The following is a 22,182-nucleotide window of genomic DNA, read 5'->3' as shown; positions in this document are numbered from 1 at the left end:
TATTTAATGATATTGTGTTTGTGTTCTGATTATTTCTGGGTTGTGTGTTATTGCTGTAAATGTTTTGCCTTATATATTCCTCAGCGTTGAGCATCATACAAACATGAATTTCAGTTTGGTTCAGCTTTTACTCTCAATAAAGACATTTAAATATTAAAAGTAAAAGTGAAATAACAATAAACAGACATGTTGTTCACTGCAGGATTTCTTTATAAAAGATGTCATTTCATATGTTTTATGGTACTTCTTCATTGTACACAAGGAAAATCCACACAATCATACAGTTTCAAAACAAACTACTCCTGTACTCTAAATGTCTTATATAAAATGGGATCAATTGTTGTTAATGCAACAAGTATTCCTCTGTTGTACTCTCAAGGGACCATTTATGAAGAATGTATAGCAGCGACATCTGCTGCACAAAGAAAAGGTTTGTTATCCTTATGACTTTGATATCAACTAATCCGATCCTGGGAAAAAAACAAGTGTGCAACCATTGAGCTTAAAGATTTAATGCTCCTGAAAGAAATGGCTTATTTTATGTAAAACAGGGGTGTCCAAACTTTTGCAACATCAGCTAGAATCCCAAAGTTGAGAATACTCAGGGGCCATATTGTTTTTCTGACTTGAAGCGCAAAATAAGTAAAAATTTTTATATGTTCATCAACAAATTAAACATTATTGAAACAAAGTGGCAACTTTGTCATAATAAATGGTGGATAGTTTCTGAACTTTTTGACTTACAGCTACTTACAATGAAATTAAAATTAAAAGAAAATATGGCAAGTAAAAGAAAAAATACTTGTGTCCAACACTTTCAATTAAAGACAAATCAAATTTGTGAAGAATTAAGTTCTTGTGCTATAAAAATGGTATAAAGTTAGCCAGTGGAGGGTCAAATTTGTTGCGTACTCAGAGGGCCATACAAAATGGTTCCAAGGCCATAAATGGCCCCTGAGCCACACTTTGGACACCCCTGGTGTTGAAGACACTCTGGTAGCATGTAGTTAATATGCAACAACATGATACATCACAGTTTAGTGTTTTCCTTTGCTAATCTGTGTGCAGTATAGCTTTAATGCTGACTTCTGAGTGTTTTTCTGCTACACTTTTAAATTACATTTACTGATCAAAGTATGCAATAAAAAAAAAGAAAAATGTGCTGGATGCTGAATAATGCACAAATGAAGCATTACATACATCTTATTTGCAAATTACAGACATAAAATCAAAGCAGCACAGTTTTAAAAAGATGTTTGTGGACATCAGAATAATCCACAGCAGTGGTTTTCTTTATACCCCATAAATTACCACATTTTGAGCACAGACTCTCTGGTTTTCTTTCATCACTGCACACTTTTTAAATCAGTTTACAAAGGATGACAAAACACACAGAAGTAAAAATGTAAGGCATTGGTTTGAGAGGCCACAGAAAAAACCCTAAACAGTCGACGGTACGCGAGCCAATCGTAGGCCAGCGTTTTCTCTCTGGTGTACGCCGACTGGATGAAGGGTTTTACGTTTATGTTTCTTTGTTGTGAAGGAGCGTCTAAGCCCGACAACTACCTGCCCTAGCTCTGATTTAGTCAGATCACAATCTTTAAAAAGTAGATACACCAAACTCTCCTCAGTCTCTTCGTTCATTCACAGTGTAATTAATAGCAGACGAGAGCTCGCATCGTCCGGCGGGAGGCTGAATCTTCGACGAAGCCTTTAAAAATACCAAACATTCCTTCCTCAGAGGCCTGCGGTTTTGGTAAATTAGCAGAGGTCCGAGACGTAATCGAAGTCTCTGAAGCTCTCCTGGTCTCTGCGGGAGAGTGAGCGCACTTCGCGCGGCGGCGTCAGCGCCGGAGGCTCCGTGGTGAACTCCTCGTCGAAGTTGCTGACGTCTTCCTTGCTGCGAATAGACGGGACGAAGGGAGGGGGAACCTTCCTCTGCAGCAGCGCCTCCCAGTCCACGTTCTGGACGGACAAGAACACAGAAACGATCCGTTTTTGGTTGTTTTGCTTTTTAAAAACAAGCCAGACTGGAGGTGAATACTCCTGATTGCACTGAATGATAAAGTTAAAACTGAGTTGTTTTTACATATTTGGACAAGTTTCTGAAGCTATTAGTATATTTTAAAAACTAAATGTTTAGAGTTAATTCAACGATGTTTCTCTGTATCGGATCAGTATCGATCCGATACCAAAGCTAAGGTATCTGCATCATTACCAAAAGTGAAAAAAGTGGGTCGGTGTATCCCACCGTAAAATTTGAGAACTTTTCAACCATTTTTAAGGTAAGTTTTCAAACTTTGGCAGCACCAGTTTGGAGATAGAGACAATACTAATTAATTTTAAAAAGACAGTTTCAATCCACTGTTATGCGGCAAAATTTGTTACTAATATTAATGTCTTGGGACAGTATTCTACATTAGACAGCAGGGATAAAATAAACTAAAATATTAAAAAAATTATGTTTTGAAGTGTCTCTGACACACCTTACACACCTGACAGGTCAGAGCACAACAAAAACCACTCATTTAGCAAAAAAATCCTCCAATTTTAGTAATATTGTTAAACGTATAAAATCACAGATCAATAAGCAACAGAGACCAGGACCAATAAAAATTCATTACATTGAAACAATCCAAACCAATCATGTTAAGGTAAATTACCGTCCTGCTTAAATTAAATATAATAGACAAAGAAAGTTACACAAAACTCTACAAATGTTATTGGTAAGTTTTCTAGCATTTAATAAATTAAAATTATTTTGGTAATTCCAACTGATCTAAAACAAGAAAAGCTTCGTCTAATTTAACTTCAGACAGTGAGGAAAAATTTGTCTTTTTTAAGTGTATCAACATGTAAATAATGTGAAAACAGATTGCACTTCATTAGGAAACTGTACAGTTTGAATATCAAGTACTTTCAAGGACTTTATACAGAGATCAAGCATTTTCAAGGAACTCAAGGACAAGAACCTTGTTTTTATTTTAATTGTTGAGAGAAGCGAGTAAAACTGGCCTCGATCGTACTCACTCTGAAAAACGGCTGCTTCTTCACCTCCTCTGCATCCTTCTCTCCTGATCCCAGCCTTCTTTCTGGATTCCTCCTCAACAGCTGCACACAAACACCAATTACCAGGAGTTCATTCCCCTAATCAGCTGTGCTAATCTAATCCATGTAGCTTACATATGTTGTCATGCGGCAACTAGAAACTTTTAACGCATTTTATTGGGATTCTATGAAACAGGGCAACACAAAGTAAAGTAGTGCAGAATTACTAAGGGTTGATATATTTGCTGTTCGTTCAAAAATATGTTTCAAAGTGCATTTATGTGTAAATTTCCAAGTCGTTTGCAGCTAATGCACTTGAATATTTTATGCAGACCCCTTTACCCACCCCAAAGCAACTTACTGCCTTCAGAAACAGTCGGCTCCTACAGGATTTAGAGACTGTTGTGATTTTTTTTGCAATCAAAATCACTGATTCTGTGGTGCTATTTTACAAATATCTGCAGGAAATGTTGTGATATTTTCCTTTAAGCCCCTGTTAAAATCGACAAATAGAAGAAAAACACCTCAGAAAAAACCCCAAGCAGGTTGGACACAAATACTTTGATTTTTAAAGAACTTAAATTTCTAGATTTTTATTACTCACCAAATTGATCACCAACTGTAAGATGGCATCAGGGCTGAGACAGCAGTGTAGTAAACGTTAAAGTAAGTCACTTAAGCCCCTTTTTTAAAACCATTTTTGCAAAAAAAAAAAGAAAAGAAATTGCAATATACCATGCTTTTTTGTATTATATATATTTTAATTGCAATAATTAGTCTATCAATTTATATATATATTTATGATTTTGCTATTGATACTTGGAGATAATATTTTACTATATCGAGAAGATAATTTTATATTTTTTACTTTTTGCCTATTTTATAAAGTAGCATTCCTGCAGACAGTAAGTTTTTCATTGCATAGGAAAACAGGCTTTTATAGTGAAAAATACTGAACCTGAGATTAGACTTTTACAGGATTTTGGAAACCACATATTGCCCTTCAACTTTACAATTGTTTACACCTAAATGTTAATATAATAAATAATAATAATAATAAAGTCTTTATTGTGTATGCCGAAGCCGACAGGAACACTATTCTTACTCGTCTCATGATGCCAATGGCCTCGGTGGAGAGGAAGCGGGGGTAGCGGACTTCATCATTCACAATGCTGTCGAACACCTCCTCTTCATCATCACCAGGAAATGGAGACTACAGGACAAACACAAATACTGTCAAGCAATTTATGTCTAATCCATCTATGAGAGTTGGGATAAAATGTGCCTAATTTTAAGACAGTTCTGGAAAACAGTTAAATAAATCTGGTTTAAAAAAAAAAAAGCATCTTGGACAAAAATGACTCCAATATCCTGGCAGTGGCACTAAATGCTAAGCTATTAAATACTAAGAAATTACTAAAGACAGAGTTTCTAACTTTTGATGTGATTATTTAGTTGTTTTGGGGCTTCTCATTAGCTCTCTCTCATTAGCTCTCATTAAAAAACAGTATGAAAACGTTAGCTGCTACGCTAACAATTAGCGGTTATTTCGGGCCACTTTAGCTACATAGGAAATATTTTCCAGTTGTTTAGAAGCGAATTTCTGGTTGCAAAAACGGTTGAAATAAGTCCACACAACACAGAACTTAAGGAGCTCTGATCGCTCTGCTGCCACACAGAAGATGGCGGACGCTTTTACGTACGACTAAGCGCTCCATGAGGCGTCTACGTATTCATGTCTATGATTTGCAGTTCACGCGGGAGATCACAAACAACCGCGGCAATAATAAACAAATGAATAAATAAACAAAATTTCACAAAAGAGAAAAAAAATCAGATTTTTGTCACTGACATGGAAAGACACATGTTAAAAATCTATAAGTTTGGTTCTAAACACAGACTGAAACCCTTTAGGCGGCCATTTTTCTGCCTTTATAAATCTGTGAAAGACAACCCCAGTCCTCACCTCTCCCACCAACATTTCATAGATGAGAACCCCGAGTCCCCACCAGTCCACGGCTCTGGTGTAAGACGTATCCGTGAGGACCTCTGGGGCCAAAAACTCAGGGGTCCCACAGAATGTGCTTGTGCGGTCCCCGTAGCCCATACCTGCCGAAAGAGGCAAACAAAACTAACGGTTTCTGTGAGCCGCCATAAAGTAAGAACCTACCGCTCTGCATCATCAATATCCACCTTCTTTGCAAAGCCCAAAGTCAGCAATCTTTACGTAACCATCCATGTCTAGCAGCAGGTTGTCGAGCTTGAGGTCTCTGTGAGTGACAAGAAATGTAGGTGAGATGCGTCTGTTCACAGCTTACCATCATAAAGTGCCTAGAAATATTTCAGAGTATGTTTTCATTCTGGCAGACTTTAGCTTAGGCCTGTCCAAATTTTTTTGCAATGAGCCAGAATCTTAAGTTGAAAGCAGACTCATATTTGTGTCCATTCCCTTCTTCCCTGCACGATGCGAGCATCATAGCTTTGTATTTATTTTTAAACTGGTTGATGCGTGGGCATTGTTTCAGTTCTACATTCATTTCGTTCCATTGTCTGACTCCAGTTACAGTGATACTAAATCTTTTAATAGTTGTTCAGATGCTACATATTTTAAAATTTAGCATTCACCCACACCCTCTTTCATAAAACATTTCTTGAAGATGTTTAGGTAACAGATCATAACGGATTATGTACATGGATATTGGAGGTGTGCCGATCGATCGGCCACGGATCATAATCGGCCAATTTCCATTAAAAAGTGTATGATCAGTGATCGCCCATCACGGTCTCTTGTTGCCGATCACCTGTACTTCACTTTGCAGCTTGCGTGTGCAGCTGATCTCCTCTTTCCTTCACAATGCTCAAGCGCGCAGCAACAAATCCTGCTGTGTGGAACTTGAACGCTCTGAGTGTCAATGGTGGAAGTTTGCGTGTTGTGACGGAAAATGCATCAACTCAACGAATCTAATGTGACATTTAAAAAACAAGCACTTGACGGAGTTTGGCTACATCGAGGCTCAACACAGGAAAATTGACATCCGGAGCGGCCAGTAAAGCAGCGCACAGCTACCAACACTCACCCGGATTAGCATCATGGTCAGAAAGCTAAACAAATAACCTGAAACCTGATCATTTAAGTCTTCACGCTGGCTCTGGTTCTGCTGTCACTCTTGGACCGCTGCTACGTGCTGCAGATAATAATATTTCACAAACGTAGCGCCGCTCAACCTCCACCAGAGAGTGAACTCTCACACCAAATGTCTGCTTAAAGCTGCAGCAGGTAACTTAAAAACAAAAAAAAAAGATTTTACATATGTATTAAAATATGTCTATTATGTCTAAATTAGGTGAATTTATTGCCAGATAATTTTTCCATTTTGTCAGATAACATAGTATCATTTATAAATAAACCGAAAAATGAACAGCCATTTCAGGTGATCGGCAAAGATCGGTGATCGGCCTCATGATGATCGGAATCGGCTGCAAAAAACCTGATTGGAGCATCCCTAATGAATAGTACAGTTTGATATTTCACAATATCCTGCAATTTTAATAAATTGGACTTGAAGGATTTATGTTCGTAAGAAAACTAGCATTGTGTACGACTCTGACGGCTCTCTTTAGCAGCACTGTTGGTGGTTGTAATTAGATCTGATTTAGAGAAGAAGATGCTTGGTGGAGAATGTTAGACGAGTCAGTAGCTCATGTTCTCACCAACGTAAAGATCAAATGTGTGTTTGAGTGACTTTCACTCACCGGTACACAATCTTATGGTCATGAAGGAACTGAAGTCCAAGAACCACACAGGCAGCGTAAAACCTGAAACCAAAGGAGCAACGTGAGGAACTGAGATGAAATCTGAAGTCAGCCAGAAACTTTCTGCATGATCAGACACACAGCTGCAACAAACAATTATTTTAGTAATTGATTATTCTGGCGATTAATTGTATTTAGAAGTTGACACATTCTATTGATTTTTCATTGAACCACTTAAGTTTTCTTTAATCAAATATTTAAAATACAAGAAAAGATGCAAATAAACTTAAATATCTTTTCAATGTAAGAAAATAAATATTTTGTTGCCTAAAATGCAATAACATTTTATTCCATTAGTGGATATAATTTTGAAATCTTAAATAGAAAATTTTAATATTTTTGTAAACTTTTGGCTTAATTACTGCTCTGTGTTGTTCTTTTCCCAAATTACCTTTATTGAGCCTAGTTAGCGATTAATTGATCACTAAATTAGTTGGTTATTTCTCATGTAGATTAAATATAAAATATATGAAAACAGGATAAGAGACTGTACAGTAAATATACAAGAAAATAATTTTGTACAGTTATTAAAATTCTTAGCAAAAGCAAAAAATATTTAATTATTTATTCATATAAATGAGGTCTGAATTCTCCCCTACTTAGTTTGTCCCTAATTAAGAGGATTAAGATATTATCATTTAGTTATTAATAATATTTTTTACTCTTTCCTTCAAACTATGTTGCTGCGGTGCTGGAAAATGGTATCAGGTGTTGAATATTTGGCTCTGTATCGGTATCATGACAATCCCAGTTAATAGTAAAGATATTTTTTCTGGTTGACTTGAAATAAAAAAAGAGAACTGGCTGCATGTTTTGTGTTTATGTTAATCAGTTCTGGCTAAAGCTCACTAAACAGATTCACAGACTATAAAACAGTTTCCACAAAGCAGTGATTATTAGAGCTTTATCTGTAGAAGGATTTGCGATGCAATATGCAAAATACCGTATTTTCCAGACTATAGAGCACACCTCCCTATAAGTCGCACCTACAAAGTAAAAAAAAAAAAAAAAAAACTGGAAACGTACATATAAAATCTGGTATCTCCGCAGCTCTCGGTTTTTCACAAGGACGCAGCTCTGCGTCTCCATCGCCGAACCATGGATTCGTTCATGCCAAGCTTAGTGAAGCGACTATCAATCTGGTAGTACAGATCAATAACCTTCAACTTAAAAGCTGCATCATATAAACTTCTTTGTGTTGTTTCCATGATGAGGGGGTATGAGTTTGAAAACATTTCTCCGTCGTGCCTGCTGCTATCATGTGCTTGTTCTAAATGAAAATTAGCATTTTCTTATTTGATTTCCAATTTTTACTTCCAATGATTCACTTCCTGCTAAAGCGCCCCCCGGTGGTTGAATAAAAATCCACAGGAAAGCCGCAGAAAGGCCCGATGCCACATGGTTCAAAGCGTGGGGAAATAGTAGTGGCTTATAATCCGAAAAATACGGTATACTCCAGTTCAATACTCTGTATCCATTCCTTCTTTATAATGTTGGAAATATCTTGTTTAAGTTAAATAAGTCACCAAAAATTGCACTAAAACACCAGAAACAACTTCATTCTGGTTGAAAAGCACGTTAGACTTTCTGAAACACACACACACACGCGCGTGCACACACACGCGCACACGCACGCACACACAGAGAGAGGCATCACGTACACGGCTCTCGGCTCTGCGAAAACGTCGGTGTGGATGTGCATCATCAGGTCGCCTCCCGCGGTGTACTCCATGACGAAGCAAACATGCTCCGGCGTTTGGAAGCACGCAAACAGGTTGACCAGGAAGGGATGGTGAGACAAATTCACGATCTCAAAGATGCGCTTCTCACACATCAGACTGGCAGCGGAAATCCCCCCCGAAAGAGATTAAAACAATAGGAAAAAGGTGAAATACACAAAGAATTAGTTTATTTTGGTCGATGGGCTGAAAGATTAGCTGTTTTTACTGTAAATCAGGACAAAGCGCACAGAGCTGTGTGTCTAAAGGAGATCTAAACCTTTTTGATCAAACACAGCCAGCACAGTGCCACAGTTGAGGAATAAACACACCTTTCCACCTCATCCCGAGCGATTATGTCTCCTTTTTTCAGGGCTTTGATGGCGTACATTGTGCCCGTTTTCCTGAACTCTGACAGCAGCACCTGCAGACACACAAACACATTTTGTTTCACTGCAGGAGAACAAAACACCAAAGAAACTTTCAACTAATCCTGTTTGTAGGTTTATATATTCCGATGATACTCACAGGTTTCATGAAATGTTAATAGGTGTTTTTGAACAATAAACGTCTCATTTGCATTTTAAAAACAACGGACACAAAGAACTTCCTAAATTTTTGCAGAGCAGACAAATCATCTGCTAATTAAGCAGAAATATATCCATGCAAATCTTCTGCATTTTTCTTCTCAGTTGGACTTTAATTTATTATCATGACAAGAAGTTTGAGTTATTGTGTCATGAGAAAATTCAGTTGTTGATGGTAAATAAAAACCAAAACTGACAATATGATTGGAAATGTTATTTTTCTTATTTACTCTATTTTTCCATGAATGCATGTATAAATATCAGTAAATTCAGAAATATTAAATGCAGTTACTGTGTGATGTTTTTGGCACACAGTAACTGCATTTAATTAAGTCATAAATTTCAGAATTTATGATTTTTTTTTAAATGGGAAAATTAATCAGATTTCCAATTAAATGCATTTATTGACACAATTGACACTTTTTCTTAAGTAAGAGGCATCCTGAAAAAGTCTGGTTCAAATTCAAAATTTCAAGAACAATATTTGAGCTTGTGGTACTATAAATGCTGTGCCATACAGTTACCTAAAATTAAGTAATAAGTAGTTTTTTTAGAATCATATTCTTTATTGTTGTCATAATAGTATGACAAAAAAGAAGTACATTTCCATGAAAAAAAAAACAATAAATTGAGATTCATCTTAGGAATTTTTTGAAAAACTTAAGAAAATTTTACTTTAAAAAGTCAAAAAATTTGCGAGGAATTTTTTTTTTTAATGTTTCGATCTCAAAAATTTTCTAAAAAGAAAAAAAACATGGACATTTTTGAGTTTAAAAAAGTCAAACATTTTGGACTTTTCAAACTCAGAAATTTCCAAAAGTAAAAAATTTTCAATGTCTTTTCTTTGCATAAATTAACTCCTCTTTCCATTTCTATTGTGGTACAATAGTCACAATAAAATTCTGAGTCCATGTAGCCCAACCTTTAAGCTAAGGAGAGAGAAAGAAAAGTACATTTGTGACGGTTACCTTCCCAAAGTGACCCCTTCCCAGCACAGCAATGAGCTTGAAGTCCTGAATGGACAGAGGTCCTTTCTTCTGCCTAAGAACAACAAATGGAAAAAAAAAATAAAAACACAAGGCTAAAAGAAAGCACAATCTGCACGTAAAAAGAGACACACCAAACATCCAGTTTGGAAATTGCAGCTCATATTTAAGAGTGAAATGCACCCCAGGTTGTGTTTTAGTGTGTTTGTACCTGCTAGCAGGTGGGGTTCGGGCAGGGGACTCGGGGATTTGGTCTTGGGGAGAGAGGGACTCGATGACTGCCGGGTGATCCTTTAGGAGAACGTTAGGAAAGAGACATAAAGGACAAAAAAACATGCCGAGGCAGAGGTGAGAACACACAATGGAAGACGAGGGACAAGGCTTGGAGGTGACACATCGGCTCCTGTGCTGCGCTTAGCATCCACAATGAGTGTTTATCAGTTAGTGGAGGGACAGCCTTTGTTTTTTTTTTGTTTTTTTTAAATCATAAAATATGACTGAAAGTGTAAATTTTAGAAATCCCTGCTCACACACCTCCCCTACATCCCGGTTTTCCTCCCTCTCTGCCTGCCTCACTGGAGTGATAGTGTCCGTTTCTCTCTTCAAATCTCCTCTTATCGGAGAGTCGTCCAGACTCAATTTCTCCACTGAGATCTCCCTGAAAGTTTCACACGGACACGAAGACGACGACGACAGGCCGACGTTGGCATGACAACGGACAGACACAGGACAAAACACAACAGGAGCGTTAGACACAGGGCCGTGAAGCATCACAATCAGTCACAGGAGAAAAGGATGAAGGGAAGGTTTCATGTCCGCATCGAGCCGTCTGGAGCGTCCGACCTGCGAGGTGAACAGAAATATCTCTCGTCTCACCCAGAGTTCAGAGTCAGGCTGTGAGCGTTGGGACTGTAGGTTCCCGAGTTGTTCACGGTGGGGATTGCGTTTCGGAGCAGCCTCACCCACGTCCCGATGTCCACGTTCATCTGACGCGCCCGGAGGAACGCCTTGCCTGGAAGAACGAACAGGAAGAGTCACAACTGTAACGCTTGAACTTTTCTGGCAAATAAAATGACATTAAATTACTTCAGTTTTCATTTTATTCAGCTTCTGTAATTCAGTTAGTATTTTATTTATGTTTGATACATCCACATCATTTTGAATGGTAAGAAATTTACAAGTGACTTTTCATTAAGGTGTTCTGAACATGCAAATCTAACAAAAAAAAAACAATATCCTGAAATTAAAAATTGTCTCTGTTGTGAAACACGGTGGTGGCAGCATCATGCTGTGGGAATGATGCTAAATAAAGGGCAGCCCGAGAAGAAAACCCTTTATAAACTATAATAGCCTTGAAACGGGGCCGGATCCTGTTGCAATAAGCAATTAATCAATTAATCGCATGATAAATTTAAATGTTCTTGATAATTTCCATTCCAATTAATATTTTTTAAAGGGAGATTTTGTTTAGAGAGACATAATAACCCACTTTATTTATGGTTTCAGAATTTGAGTGGGGTTTATTTTTTATACTTATTGTTTTTGGTTGTTTTATTTTGGATATTTAAAATGTCTTCTAGTTCCAGTGTAAAGTGATCTTTACTAAATTAAAGTTTATTTGTGTTTGAGAAGCCGGATTTGCATTATTATGCCCTAATCAATTTTAAATGGTCTCACAACAATATAATTGTTTATAATTCCAATAGTTACTGGGACAGTTTATCTTCCAGTAAAACTTGTTATTGTGACAGGCCAACGTGGAGAGTTTCCCTAAATACAAATGCACTCCACACTTTTTAGATTTGAAAACAATGATTGAGTATTAAGATCACTGTAGATAAAATATATACAATATATTGACCATGTAGAAGCAGGTTTCTACCTAAAACCTCAGAGATTTCTACTTTAATTTAGCATTCAAACAAAAAATAATTATGACAAAGTCTTAAAAATTGTTAAAATATAGTTTTAATATTGAAATGTTATTTTTTTGTAAATCATGGAAATGTTTCTTTTTTTCCAAATGTATGACTTTTCCACATAAGAGCATAGCCAACATTTTTCTTGTTTATAAATATGTCAAATTAATCTAGAAACTTTCAGATTTTTAGCAGAAATTTACTCCTCAGTGACTGATTGTTCCCTCTATAATGGCCTCGACACTTTGTGGTAGAACAACACTTAAAACTCCAGTAAAATCCACTGATGTTTGTAGCCATCCAGTGTAAAATAGTTCAATGGGTTTGAATACTTTTGAAAGGCGCTTTAAACCAGAAGAAAAACCACATAACTTCTCTGAATGAGCTGTACATGACCTGAACGCTAGAGGGCGCTGTGGCACCAAAGAGAACAAAACTAACAGATCTAGTGGCTGTGAGGCCACGTTTGTTTCTCTCCTTTAACTTTTCACAGCTTTAAAAAAACCAATTTTAAAAAAAACATGCCCCTTGCCGATTTTTAAAAAAACATTTTTTTCATGTTTTATTTTGCAACAAAGCGCTATTAGGATTATAAGCAGAAAATGGTACAGAGATCCAACAAATCAACTCTTCAGTTTAAAATGTATTAAATTTCACAAGTTGGTGGATTATTTAATGCAAGTTATGTTTAAAACACATAAAAGTATATTACCAACCCATTTGCAAAAAAGATTTATTAAAAGAGATGGCATTTGTAGTTAGAAATTGGAGATTTTGTGAATTAAAATAAAGTTAGAACTGAACAAGTGGAACATTGTGTTTGTGTTAGGGGGAAAAATCTGTCTGAAAAGAGATTAGACAAATTTTCACTTTTAAGAAAATAAAATATTATATCTAAGTATATCTAAGGACAGTAATATAATATATCTCTTTTGTCATTTGTGTTTCTTTATATACAATGCGCTTTTGTTTAAGTTGTTTAAGGTTATTTTCTTCCAACTACTCCTTTTCATTCAAAACCTCTGTTTACATCAGTGACGTGCGGTCAGGGGAGGACCTGTCATCATGGAAAAAAAATAATAATATAAAATCATTTATATTGCTATTTTCACCCTGTGGTTTTGTATTGGTTACTTAGCTTAACCAATTCTGATTAGTTTTTCTTCAAAATCGCTGGATTTTTGCATTTTCTCAATCAAATACTCAGAAGCGAAGCCGGTGAGGCAGCAACAAGCTGAGCCTCACCTGGGATTACCCAACCTCTCGCTAACTGCACTGGCTGCCATTATATGACAGCATGTTCGTCCTGTCTGTACGCCGGCAATAAAATGGCTAAGAAACATTTAATATATGGACTGATTTTTCATAATTTCGCTTATGTATATAATGTACAGTGTTTTTTTGTCACCAACTGTGTGTGTATCGTGTTTTGTGTGTAGAGGAGCGACAAGAAACGGCAGAGAACAGACTCGAGGTGAGGCAGGCAGTTCTCTTGCCTCACCACTGGGGGCGCTCATGTTCCCAGATATTGTGACTGCCAAGATACAGTGAGCTAGCCATGGAGCTAGCCACACAGTAAATAAGTATATTTGTTTTCTTCTCTCTTCCGACGTCAACATGAAAGACTACATTTCTACACTTAAACAGTTTTCTAAAGTGGATTTTCAATTGAAGCAGGAGATAATAACTAAAGGAAGACCAACACCGGAGCTGAACGTTTTACTTCAAGACAGTTTGATGATTCTCAAACGGAGTAGAAAAGACATACCGAGGATCGACTTGGCTTTGGATGAACGGATATTTTTGTGCAGAATTAGGGGTGCATGGATTTCATTGATACGTAAAGGTAAGACGGCAATAAGATGTTTTTGTTTAGTTTTTTAATTAAATGTGCGTTTTGCGGGCTACGGTTAATGTTTAAATCAGTGAAGTAGAAGCGGTAGCTAATCTACCACAGCAATTATTTATTAAAAAAACATTAAGCCTAAAACGTACTACTACAACAACAAATGTTCTGTTCTGTGTGCAAAATTCTTGAATGTTTTTTGGTGTTAAATCCTAAAACATGAAGTGGCATTGTTGTCTGTTGCTATGGCAACGAGTCTGCGTGTAGCTTGGCGAATACAGATTACTTTGCTGTGGATCATAGCACGAAATTAATACCTACATTTTTAAGTTTCACTGAGTTAACGCGGCTATGGATGACATGTAAATGATTAGTCTTTTTGCCCCTCTGCGTTATATGCATGCGCGAAATTTCCGTAGGTCCAATAACATGTATGGTGTCTAAGTCATAAGTCAGTGCCTCACCAGCAATGAACCTCACCGCACGTCACTGGTTTACATAAACATGTGACATGTTCATTTTAAGCAGTATTTGAATAAAACGGACAAATAAATTAATGTTGAGTTTTTTCTCCCACCTTGCTGCTTTGAAAAGATTTTCTTTTGTCTTTGCAGGCGAGGAACTCTCTCGATGACCGGGTTAAAGAAGGTCACCTGGTGGACGAACACAGATAGTACCTATGACAGCTTGTTGGTAATTAGCACTGGATAAGTTAGCATGAAGGTGAAGATGAGCGTACCTCTGCCAGCAGCAGGCCCTGAGGCTCCAGTTCCAGCTGCACTCGGTGTTTCTGGTTGTCCAGGAACTCCTCCAGCTTCAGGTACTTCAGGGCGCAAAGTGAGCGATAATCCTTCCAGTACACTGCGATCTCCAACTCTCTTGACTAAAACATACATACTTGTATTACTTATTGATACTTATACGGTTTATATGTTCATGTAGACTTTTGGGAGTGTGTGTGTGTGTGTGTGCTGACCCTTTCCAGCTCTACAGTGAAGGTCTGATCCCAGGCCTGCTCTCCTACGGTCCTCCAGGCCGTCTGTCCGACCACGCTGTTGTCCAACTTCAGCACCGCACTCACCTCAGCTACGAACAACAGAAATTACGTCTTCTATGAGACAAATTATACATTGGTTTTAAGAAAACTTGCACCTAACTTTGCCTCCATTGGTGGAAATGGCATAAAAATGGGCCACATTGTGTATTTTGTGGCAAATTTTAGTTCTTATATTAGCTAAAGAGAGCAAACTGAGTCTGCTTGGCATTTATTTTAGTAATCAATTAATCTATTCTGATGATTAATATGGTAAAAAAAAAAATACTGGCACATTCTGCAGAATTTCATTTTTATACAATGTTAGAAACATAAAAAGCTGCAAACAAGTAATTAAATTCCTTTTTTAAATAAACATTCTATCGCTTAAAATGCAGTAACAGCATTCTCTTAGTGAACCTTTGATCAAAAAAAGCATCTGCAGCTAAAAAATACTGCAAACATCAACATGTAAAAAGCTTGTACCTTAGTACAGTAAAGACAAGACAAAACTAACATACAAATAACTTTTATGAAAGAATTAGGAGCTTGTTTTTAGTAAATAATTCCTCAATATTGATGAAAAAGTGGTAGTTATAATCTGCCAGTGGAACAAAATATTTTCCCATATTATAAATTAAAATGTCTTGATCCACTGGAAGAAGATTTAAAGAATTATGGACTTAAAACAAGCTCCTCTAATTAATAGCATTGATTTAAAGAATGGAAAGAATATGTTAATTAGTTGAAGCAGGAATGAAGGTTTAAAGCTATAATTTTTAAATATTTTGGAACAAATATCTCCCTGCAGACATTGCAGCAGCTGGATTAAAGCATAAAACACCTCCTGAAATCAAGAGTAATGCTTACAGGAGAGTTCCTCCGTCTTGCTGGGCGTCTTCCCGCTGACAGAGCCGCTGCGTCCGTACAGTCCCTTGCTGCCTCTCATGAAGGACTTGGTGTCTCCAGGGCTGTAGCAGGGCAGCGTGACAGATGTCCCTTTGCTGCGACCTGGGACGACCTCCAACAATCCGACGCAGCCCAGCAGCTGCACCTGCAGGGTGCCTGAGGACAGAGGGACAACAGCGCAGGTAGCAAACGACTGCAGGTCAGAGCACAGCAGGCCAAAAACACAATCATGCTAGTCCCACCTGCCAGCTTTTTATTCACATAGACAAGCATGGAAACTGCAAATTGCATTTCTCCATTTTAATGCCAACTTGGACAGATTTTGGGGCATTGTTATGAAGGCAAGATAGAAGAAAAACAGTTCTGCGGCCACTGAGTATTTGCTTGATGATGGCATTTGAGAAATTGCAATGTCTTATAACTGATGTCTATGTGACGTTTATATTAGGGATGCACTGATTGCAATTCTCTGGCTGATCGCAGGTTACCGATCTTTTAAAAAGTCTAACCTGCCGAATCAGATTTTGGCCAATAATGTTTTGTCTGAAATGTTGATCAATATAGCAAGAAAGTTGCTGAAGTAGCAACAGAGTTGGTGACTATTGTTAACTGCAAACGTGCAGAAATGACCTGGTAGGCCAGGCTATCAATAAAACCTTTGTCATGGGAGACCAGAGGACAGTGGTTGATTAGAATCGTCCGATCACCAATTTCCCAAAATAAAATAAAATAAATAAATAATAATAATAATTTAAAAAAAAACAACAACGTTCTGATAAAGAGCCTGGATTCAAACTTACGCCGAAACACATCCAGATGTTCATTTCCTGGATTTACTACTTTAACCTTGGTGGACTTCTGGCAGTTTGGGTCAAAAATATCTGACTTTATAATGTAAAAGAATATTCTACTTTTAATGCAGTAAGTTTTTATTGTTATTTATAAAAAAAATTAAATAAAATTTGTACTACATTTTACTAGTAAAAATGTTACTACATTTTTACTACATATCCAAAACTTTGGTCATAAATGTGTGAAAACAACCAAAAAATTCCTGAATTTTTTGGTGAAAATTTACTCCTCCATGTTCAGATTTTTTATTGAATCTACATCGGCCCTAATAATCCACAGTAGGTTAAGAAACACTCAATGTCCCTGTATTTATTAAGTGTTGGCCTACCGGTGAGAGGAGAGGGCTTGTTCAGGGTGCTGTATTGGTTCTGCAGATAGGGGGCGCCGTGGCGGGAGCTGAAGGCCGGTGAGGAGGCCAGAACCAGCTCCTCCTTGATGATGCTGGCCTTTGGATGGTCTTCTGGCAGTTCTGCCAAGCGCTGGTCCAAGGAGTCCCTGAGGAGGTCCAGCCGCTGAGATGCTTCACTGAGACGAGACTGAGCCTGGAATCAGCACAGCAGCAGTTATCAGCTATAAACTCAAACTTTAACTTATCAGGCAATGAAGGTGGCATTCACATCAGCCCTGCTTAGTCCGCTTTAATCAAACTCTAGGTTGCTTCCCTAGAAAGTCTGGTTCGTTTGGGGAGGTGTGAATACGCAGCTGAACTCTGATGGAACAAGAAAGTGAACTCTTATCCTCCTAAAATCCTCGGTTTCGGTTCGGTTCCAGTGAACTCTGGCACAGTTCAAAAGAAAATGTGTATGCAAACTGATCCAAAAGCAGCAAGTGGACTATAGCGCACGGCATCCTGCATATATGGAAACAAAACAAACGTGCAAATCTTTAACTAGCAGGAGAAATAGCTCGTGGTTTTTTGCCAAAAACAAGAGAAATTCCACAACTATGACGGCGTTTCAGGGTCATTAAAGATAGAAAAAAAGGAGGCGTACATTTCTGCCAAATACGAGAAAAAGACTAAGATTTTAAGATTAATTTCTGTAATTTTCTATAGAAAAACATCTGAGGATGAAAAGTCTCACATTTGCTAGAAAAAAAACCCTCAAATTTTGAGATTAAAATTGAAAATTTCTAGAAAAAAATCTTGGAAATGTATGAGTTTGAAAAGTCAAAAATTTGCTAGAAAAAGCCCCTCAACTTTCAAGGTTGATGTCAGAAATTTCTAGGAAACGCATGGAAATTTCTAAGTTTCAAAAGTAAAATAACTAAATCTGCAAAAGAACTTGTTTGATTAGTTTGGATTGTTTGACAATGCAGTGACAAATGTAACAAATGTTTAAATTCTGGTTCCCAGTCACACCGAGTCCACCAGGTGTGGAAACACCCTAAACGGCCTTTCAGGTGGAAAGGCCCATTACATAGTACTATCAAAAAAAGAAGTGATCTAAATAAACATTAATACGCCTTAAAAACAGGATGGGAGCGAGCAGAGCATGTGTTCTTTGAATGAACCAATGCAAAGACCTCAAACTGTGTCAGCTACAGAGCTTTGACGTGTGTGAGCTGAAACTGTTTGGTCCCACCTCAGACAGCGCCTTCTTGTCCTGAACCTTGTTGGCCCCGAGGAGACGCAGGACATTTTTGGCCCCGTCGGCGACGGCGTGCTCCACCCTGTAGTGATGTCTCAGCTCTTCGATGCGCAGCTCCACCCCACAGAGGTCATGGTTCCCTGTGAGACCAAACAGCAGTGACGACAGTCACCAACTTCAGCTTCACATGAGGCGCCTCATCAGTCGGATGTTCGAGGCTCTCTGCATTGTAGCGAACTCCCCTGTCCATCCCGAGTTTGGTTAATGGCTTAATGCATGTTGTACATTACACAAGAGTAAGAGAGCAAAGACATTAAGGCGTCTGACGGAAGATAACCAACATTAAACTCCAACCACTGATTGCTAATAGAAGCACAACTTAAACAGCAAATGGAGCAACTAAACCCTCTCATGGCTCTGTGTAACTGAATAATTGTGGCAAAACATGAAGGATTCGATCATTTATTTAAACAACTTTGTTCTATTAGAAAATATAACATCTCAAGAAAATAATTTGCTCTAAACCATAGGTCTGCAACCTGTGGCTCCACAGCCGCCTGCGACCCTCCACTGTGACTCCTATTGATTAATCAAAATCCTAAAATTTATTGGTAATTTAAAAAAAAAAGTGTCTTTAGCAGCTTAAGACTAGATTTTAAAGTAAAAATCCAGAGGAAAAAAAATCTGAATTTTGAGAATAAAGTTAAAATTCTGAGATTAAAGTCAGAATTTAGATTTTTAATTCTGAGTAAAGAATTTTCAGAATTCTCAGAATTTTTTTCTCAACATTCTGTGCCAAAAAAGTCAGAATTCAGTGAAAAAGTCTGAATTTTGCAATTAAAACAAAAATTCTGAGGCTCAAGTCTGAATTCTGAGATTTCTAAAATTCAAGTCCAAATTGAGGAAAGAAAATGAGAATTCTATGAAAAACGTCAAAATGTTGCAATTAAAATGACAATTCACAGAGAAAATTTTGGAATTCTGAGATTAAAGATAATTCTGAGCAAAAAAGTCCAAATTCTCTGAGATTCAACTCCAAATTCTGAGGAAATAGTCTGACTTTTGCAAATAAAATGACAATTTTGAGATTTAAGTCTGAATTCTGAGAATAAAAGTCTGAATTTTTTAAATATGTGTCTCTATTCCTCTTCCATAGTACGTGGAAAATTTGCTTTCGTAGTTTTTTTCACTCTAGGAGTTCCAGAAGAGGGCAAAGTATTGCTGTCGTCATGCAGAGCAGCACATTTCCATTTACCCCTGACTCTGAGCCACTGGCTATTTATCTCACCACAGGGAGGTAATGAAGTGCTAATGGAAGCCCGGGGAAAGCAGAAAACGAGGAGCGGCGCTCTCAGGTCCACAGTCAAAACACTGTTGAGCTCCTTCACTTGAGAAACAGACACAGGATCAGATCCAATCACAGCCATGAAGCAAATTCCCAGCTAAGTGGGAATCTTAATGGCACAACAGGCAATAAACTCAATGGAGCAGAGGAGAGGTGGGAGATAAGCAACAAACAGGGTAATTAGCCTTTAACAAGGTGTGTTTGACTTTCAAAATCCAGAGTTGGTTTCTGAAGATCAGCTTTTCAAAGCCTTGTCAGAGACGAGACAAGAGAGAAAGGAGAGAAGGTGGTGGAGGAAAGCAATGTGGGTCCTTTCATCTCCAAATAAGGTGTTGCGCCTGTAGCCCAGACCCGGCTAGACGACCCTCCAGACGGGGCGTGGTGCCTGGAGACGGTGTGTGTACTGCACACAACTCCGGCCCAGGATGGTCTAAATAAGACAGACAGAGGCTGCCTCTCCAGCTAGAGAAGGAGAAACTAAATTTATTTAATGCAACGTTGCCAAATCCCGCAGAAGTTTCTGATGTGTGAAAAGTATTTGAGGTCAAACATGGAGGTCTCTCCCTGGTGAGCGTGCCACACACGCAGATTGACCTGTAACAGCAGGAAAGTGTCTCGTAAAATTAACGATTAATCGCTTACTGAAATAATCGTCAACTAATTCATTAATCAATTAATCATTAACAGACTCAAAAAATGTCAAAATGCTTAAGCATTCTGACAGCAACAATTAACCTATATATGTTTTGCGCTTAAGATAAAAACTCAAAACTCCTCAAGTAGCATAGATTTAGCTTCACTAGTTCAAATTCTGTAAAATAAAATAAATTAAAAATCCTTTTATGCACCCTTTGCTATCCATTAATGAGTTAATCCAAAAATAATCAACAGATTAACAAACCTAGAATGTTAGAGTAAAAAATGTCTGTTTATGTTAGATGCATCTTTTAGCTGCAGATGCATTGTTCACTAAAAATGATCAAGGATTATTACATTTTAAGCTATAAGTTTTTTTTTTGTTTTTTTTTAAAAAAGGAAATTTATGTACTTATTTGTATCTTTACTTCATTTCAAAACTTTTATAAAATAGGATTAAATAAATAAAAAAATCAGAATCTGACCATTTTAAAAAATCCAATTAACTGATTATTAAAGCGTCAGAATAATCGATTACTAATTGTTAGTTGCAGCTCTATGGCAAACCCACACAAAGTAAAACGGAAGAAAACTTTAACAAAGGCATTCCCACTGATTTAACTTCAGTGAGAAAAAAAAAGTTTTTTATTGGGTGCAAGAAACTATCTGGTTTCAGATTTAGACTTTTAATCAAGCATTTTATTATAAAACTGTGCAGTTTGAATATAAACCACTTTCAGGAAATTTACACACAAATCAAGCACTTTCCAAACCTTGAAAACACCTATTTGAAATTAAAATATGAACCCTCACTCACCATAATCTTTACCGGAAAACCGGTAAAATAAAAACATCCTTCAAATACTCAGATTACCCAGACTGCTCAGTATTGGAGAACGCTAAAGAAGAAACAAAATATCTGACCACTCTGCTCTGCAGAAAAGGAAATAATTCCTCACATCATCAAAAACCCTGCAGGTTTTCCACATGAAGGACATGGATGAATAAAGCATGCCCTTAAAAGGCCTCCAGTAATCTCTACTTGCACCTAAAAAGACACTCTGCAGCCATTGGCTCCCTCACTCTGACATCAGCAGAAATGTTCAGATTCCCCCTAAAATCTGGGATTTTTCTCCTTTTCTGTCCCGTTTTATTCTCTAAAAGCCTCCTGGGTTCTGGATGATCAATCTTCTCATATTTCCAGCAGGAGGGTTTAAATGTCCATCGGCTTCCTCTCGCCAGCAGCGAACAGTCGTATTAAGTTTTTTTACAAGCTCAAGGGTAAAATCAGAAGGATGTGATGCTTCAGGCCCTGATTAATGTGCCAGGTGGGCGGCTTTTTGTTTTGCTCACTTCCATGTAAGGCCCACCTCACCTTCAGACAGAGCAAGCGCTCTGCTGTGCCTCAACCTGAGCCTTCATCTTCCTCCGCACATACACCCAGCAGAGCCATGTGAGGACAGAGAGCGGCCCCCTTCATTGATCTGTTTATGCTGCTGTGTGTCCGCCGCGCTCAAGGCGGAGCTGAAGAAAACCAGGCTCAAATGACAACATGAAGGTGAAAAAAATAAATAAAAGAGCCGACCTGTCACTGCCAGCTGACAACTGTCAGAAAACAAAAAAACTGAATTTACAATCCTACAACCGGTTATCAAATAAAGCTGTTAAATATATTTGGTTTTAAACTGTTTTTGTTCAGCCACCTTTACAGCTGCTAGTTTTTTGTTTGTTTGCTGCATGTTTTTAACAACTTTAAACATTTAGAGACTGAAATTTGTCTCCTGCTGTTCTTTGAAAGCAGTTCAAGCTCAGTTTAGATTTATAGCCAGACCAGAAATCTGGGCGGGCTCGGGCCAAAATAATTTGTTGATGGTCGGATTCAGGCTTCTGTGGAAGACCAA

At 37.7% G+C, this 22,182-nt stretch overlaps 1 protein-coding gene across 2 annotated transcripts in view; it reads right to left on the bottom strand.

Moving 5' to 3' along the window:
* Positions 1–189: 189 nt before the first annotated feature.
* Positions 190–22,182, bottom strand: part of pkn1a (protein kinase N1a) — a 61,278-nt gene continuing 39,285 nt past the window's right edge. For both annotated transcript variants that reach the window (XM_008414254.3, XM_008414244.3), the window contains exons 6-23: positions 18,295–18,440; positions 17,040–17,253; positions 15,821–16,015; positions 14,894–15,003; positions 14,657–14,800; positions 14,495–14,570; positions 11,029–11,164; positions 10,687–10,810; positions 10,364–10,443; positions 10,135–10,207; positions 8,912–9,003; positions 8,523–8,699; positions 6,802–6,864; positions 5,242–5,318; positions 5,015–5,157; positions 4,154–4,261; positions 3,031–3,111; positions 190–1,965 (exon numbers count right to left, since the gene is read on the bottom strand). In XM_008414254.3, the coding sequence (XP_008412476.2) occupies positions 1,762–1,965; positions 3,031–3,111; positions 4,154–4,261; positions 5,015–5,157; positions 5,242–5,318; positions 6,802–6,864; positions 8,523–8,699; positions 8,912–9,003; positions 10,135–10,207; positions 10,364–10,443; positions 10,687–10,810; positions 11,029–11,164; positions 14,495–14,570; positions 14,657–14,800; positions 14,894–15,003; positions 15,821–16,015; positions 17,040–17,253; positions 18,295–18,440 (2,243 nt within the window). In that variant the 3' untranslated portion in view covers positions 190–1,761. The remainder of the gene's footprint in view (positions 1,966–3,030; positions 3,112–4,153; positions 4,262–5,014; positions 5,158–5,241; positions 5,319–6,801; positions 6,865–8,522; positions 8,700–8,911; positions 9,004–10,134; positions 10,208–10,363; positions 10,444–10,686; positions 10,811–11,028; positions 11,165–14,494; positions 14,571–14,656; positions 14,801–14,893; positions 15,004–15,820; positions 16,016–17,039; positions 17,254–18,294; positions 18,441–22,182) is intronic.

The sequence above is a fragment of the Poecilia reticulata genome, chromosome 1 (genome assembly GCF_904066995.2).
Source record: "Poecilia reticulata chromosome 1, P_reticulata-male-v2, whole genome shotgun sequence".
Taxonomy (NCBI): Eukaryota; Metazoa; Chordata; class Actinopteri; order Cyprinodontiformes; family Poeciliidae; genus Poecilia; species Poecilia reticulata.
Note: the sequence above shows the minus strand (reverse complement) of the source record. Positions and strands in the feature narration are given on the sequence as shown.